At 35.6% G+C, this 3,348-nt stretch overlaps 1 protein-coding gene across 1 annotated transcript; it reads right to left on the bottom strand.

Annotated features, from left to right (window-relative positions):
- Positions 1 to 711: 711 nt before the first annotated feature.
- Positions 712 to 2,827, bottom strand: LOC101218247 (L-type lectin-domain containing receptor kinase IX.1). Its single transcript, XM_011651780.2, has one exon. The coding sequence runs from the start codon at positions 2,793 to 2,795 to the stop codon at positions 840 to 842; it is 1,956 nt and encodes a 651-aa protein (XP_011650082.1). The 5' UTR covers positions 2,796 to 2,827; the 3' UTR covers positions 712 to 839.
- Between the last annotated feature and the right edge of the window lie 521 nt (positions 2,828 to 3,348).

Genomic DNA, 3,348 nt, shown 5'->3' with positions numbered 1-3,348 from the left:
GTATTTGCATCTCAAAAAGCTTTAAAGAGTCATTGAGTAACCCTTAGTGAGATAGAGAAACAAAATATGGAGGAGGCAACTTTGGGGACACTAGCTAGTTTTGAACATTTCAGATAGTGTGTTTTGAGGCAAGTCATCGATCAAAACACAGCTTAAGAGGTACTATTGGAGAAGTTAAAGAAGCTTTACATGAAAAATCTTTGCCTAATAAGCTGCTTGTGGGGAGAGAGATTGTTTTCTTTCTAGATGAGTGCTTCAAAATCATTGGACGCTAATCTTGATGAATTGAAGAAACTCACCAGTGAGTTTGCTGAAATGGGGGATAAGCTAGGAGAAGACGGTATAGCAGTCATTTTGATTAATTCTCTTCGATGATAACTACAAAGATGTGAGTCAGCACTTGAAGTATGGAAGAAACTACAAAGATGTGTCAGCACTTGAAGTATGGAAGATTTCAATTTTTATTAACGTATCATGTCACTTTTTATTAACTAACGATTAAATTAACTTAAAAGACAATTTAGAAGAATTTACAAATTTCAATAACTAAAGTCATGTTTAGGATGAAACTTCAGTGACAAAATAAAAGCTAACTTCAACAACTAAACGTATATTTTTTCCTTGTTATTACTTTGAGCGGATGATTTGAAAAGAAAAAAAAAAAGCTTTATTCAACAACTTGAAAATACAATCATGATGGAAATGAGAGCATGTAAAATATAGAGTTAGATAGACTTAATTAAACTAAAACAAATTAATGTCCCTCACAAATAACTGTACAAGGAAAAATAACATATAGTATAGATGTAACTTAGCAAAAGACGCATTGAGCTCATTGTTCAACGACCCATGTCAAGACTGACAGTAAAGGAAGGTTCATTTGAGCTCATTGATGTGGAAGGAGCATTATATGTAGGAACAGGCATTTTATTTGGAAGATTTGGCACTGCAGCCTCAAAGTTAAGAACTTGAATCACTTGTTTTATGGAAGGTCTAAAATTAGGGTCTGGATAAGCACTCCATAATCCAACAACCATCAAACATTCAACTTGTTTTTTGTCAAAATTAGATTGTAATTTCGCATCCACACCCTCAAGTAATTGTCCACTCCCATAAAGATCCCAAACCCACTCCACCAAACCCTTGTGAGATTCCTTTTCCATCGAGGTTCTTGACACTCTCCCAGTGGCAATCTCCAAAGCAACAACTCCAAAACTGAACACATCAGATTCTTTACTAGCTCTACCTGTGTTTATGTATTCAGGAGCTAAGTAGCCCAAAGTTCCTACCAACCCAGTTGTTTGAGCACCCAACTCATGGTCCATTAATCGGGCGAGTCCAAAATCTCCAAGCTTGACATTGAAGTTTGAATCCAACATGATATTACTAGATTTGATATCTCTATGAACCACGCATTGTTCCCCTTCTTCATGAAGATACAGCAAAGCGGAGCCCAAACCTAACGCAATCTTGTATCTCACACTCCAAGCAAGAGGGGTTCTCTTACCAAAGAGATGAGAATCAAGACTACCATTAGACATGAATTCATAAACCAACAAGAACTCACCCTTATCATGACACCAACCAATGAGTTGCACCAAATTTCGATGACGAAGTCGACTAATGATCTTCACTTCGGTTATATACTCTTTTCTCCCCTGCCTCGAACCCCTTGAGATTTTCTTCACAGCTATATTCAAATCCAAATCTTGTATGTAGCCTCTATACACAGCACCAAATCCTCCTTCCCCTAACTTTCTTTCATTTGAGAAGTTGTTTGTTGCCATAGCAAGAAGCTTGTGAGAAAACCTTCTAGGTCCAGCCCCTCTTTCCAAATCATCATTAATGGATGTCAAATTTACTTCCTCAAGATTTTCTTGATCTTTTTTCCTTTTCTTTTCCTTCAACCTTGAAAGTGTTACAAATACTATAATTCCCACAAGAATTAAGCCTCCAACCGACACTGTTACACCTACAATTACACTAACTTTGTTTCCAGCACTTATACTTGTTGGCTTCATGTCCAAAGTAGAGTTGAATTCCCAGGAAGATACAGAATGTCTCTCTAAATGAGCACCAGTTGCGGCTGAGAATCCCACAGTCGCTTGTTGTGGAAGAACGGTCGTTAAGTCAATAGGATAACTCAGAGTGGTATTCTCTAATAAAGTGGATGTCTTTTGGTATTTCCAAGATACACTCAAGAGTTTGATTGTTGAATTATAGGAAATCCACACTTCAGCCAAATCCCCACTGTGCAAGCTAACATTCCAACGAGTGTCATTGGAAGAAGTAACAGAGTTAATATTTATACCCACGTGTGCATATGGAGGATCCCAGCCATTTGAGCCAGTATCAAACTCAACATGAACAATTTGATTAGTAACTGAATTGCTGTACGTTTTGTTGTAAAGGCCAAGAAACCCACCAGCTGAATTTGGAGGGATTTGAAAACCAGATGGAGCCAAGAAAAAAACAAAGCCTTGGCCATAGTCTGGAACTTTTTGTGTATCAATGGTGAAGGTGAAATGGGTTGTGAAATCAGTGAGTTTTGCTGTTTCAGAATCCCAAATTTGGATTGGATCTTTGTAAATAGCACGACCAACATGACAAGAAAATTCAGGATCACTTAGTAAAATCTCTCCACCAAGAACAACAGCATCTCCTTGATAAAGTATGGTGTTATCATCGCTTTTGAATTGGTCTATTTTGAAAGAAACAGAGATAACAGAGAGAGGAAGATTGAGAAACAGGATGAAATGGCTTAGCATTGAAAAGACATACAAGAAATTAGCCATATGGTTGATCAGAATGAATAGTGATGAAATGAAACGATGGATACTTGGAGTATATTAGGTGGCTTGGCTGCTTATTATAGCTTTAAGGGTATTGGACATTTCTAATACTTTGTTTGTTTGGATGGATGTCTAAAGTTTTTTTTAGTAAAATAAAATAATTGTTGTAAAGGAGATCGAACCTTCCTCAAAAATAGTATCAGTTAATGTCTAAGTCTTGAACATTTTATTTGATCCTAGATCCGCAAACTTCTTAAATCAAATAAGGAGTAAAGCTAACAACTATACACTTCTCAACTTGAAAATTACTTTTATGCCTTTCTTCTTCTTTAAACTTTTTAACTTATTAAATACGTAATTGTACTAAAAAACATCTAAGTTTGACCTTACATAATTTAAAAACATAACTTATGTTGCAAGGGGACTATTTTTCCAAAAACTATGAGATTAATATTATGAAGGAGACAAAATGTAATATTTACTGCAATTTCTATAGTTGTTAGAAATATATTAAAAGAAATATGTATATATTTATAGTTTTGTTCCAAACTTCTCT

The sequence above is a fragment of the Cucumis sativus genome, chromosome 2, assembly GCF_000004075.3.
Source record: "Cucumis sativus cultivar 9930 chromosome 2, Cucumber_9930_V3, whole genome shotgun sequence".
Lineage (NCBI taxonomy): Eukaryota > Viridiplantae > Streptophyta > Magnoliopsida > Cucurbitales > Cucurbitaceae > Cucumis > Cucumis sativus.
Note: the sequence above shows the minus strand (reverse complement) of the source record. Positions and strands in the feature narration are given on the sequence as shown.

Coding starts and splice junctions, on each gene's coding strand:
- LOC101218247 (XM_011651780.2), bottom strand. CDS start 2,795: ATGGCTAATTTCTTGTATGTCTTTTCAATGCTAAGCCATTTCATCCTG.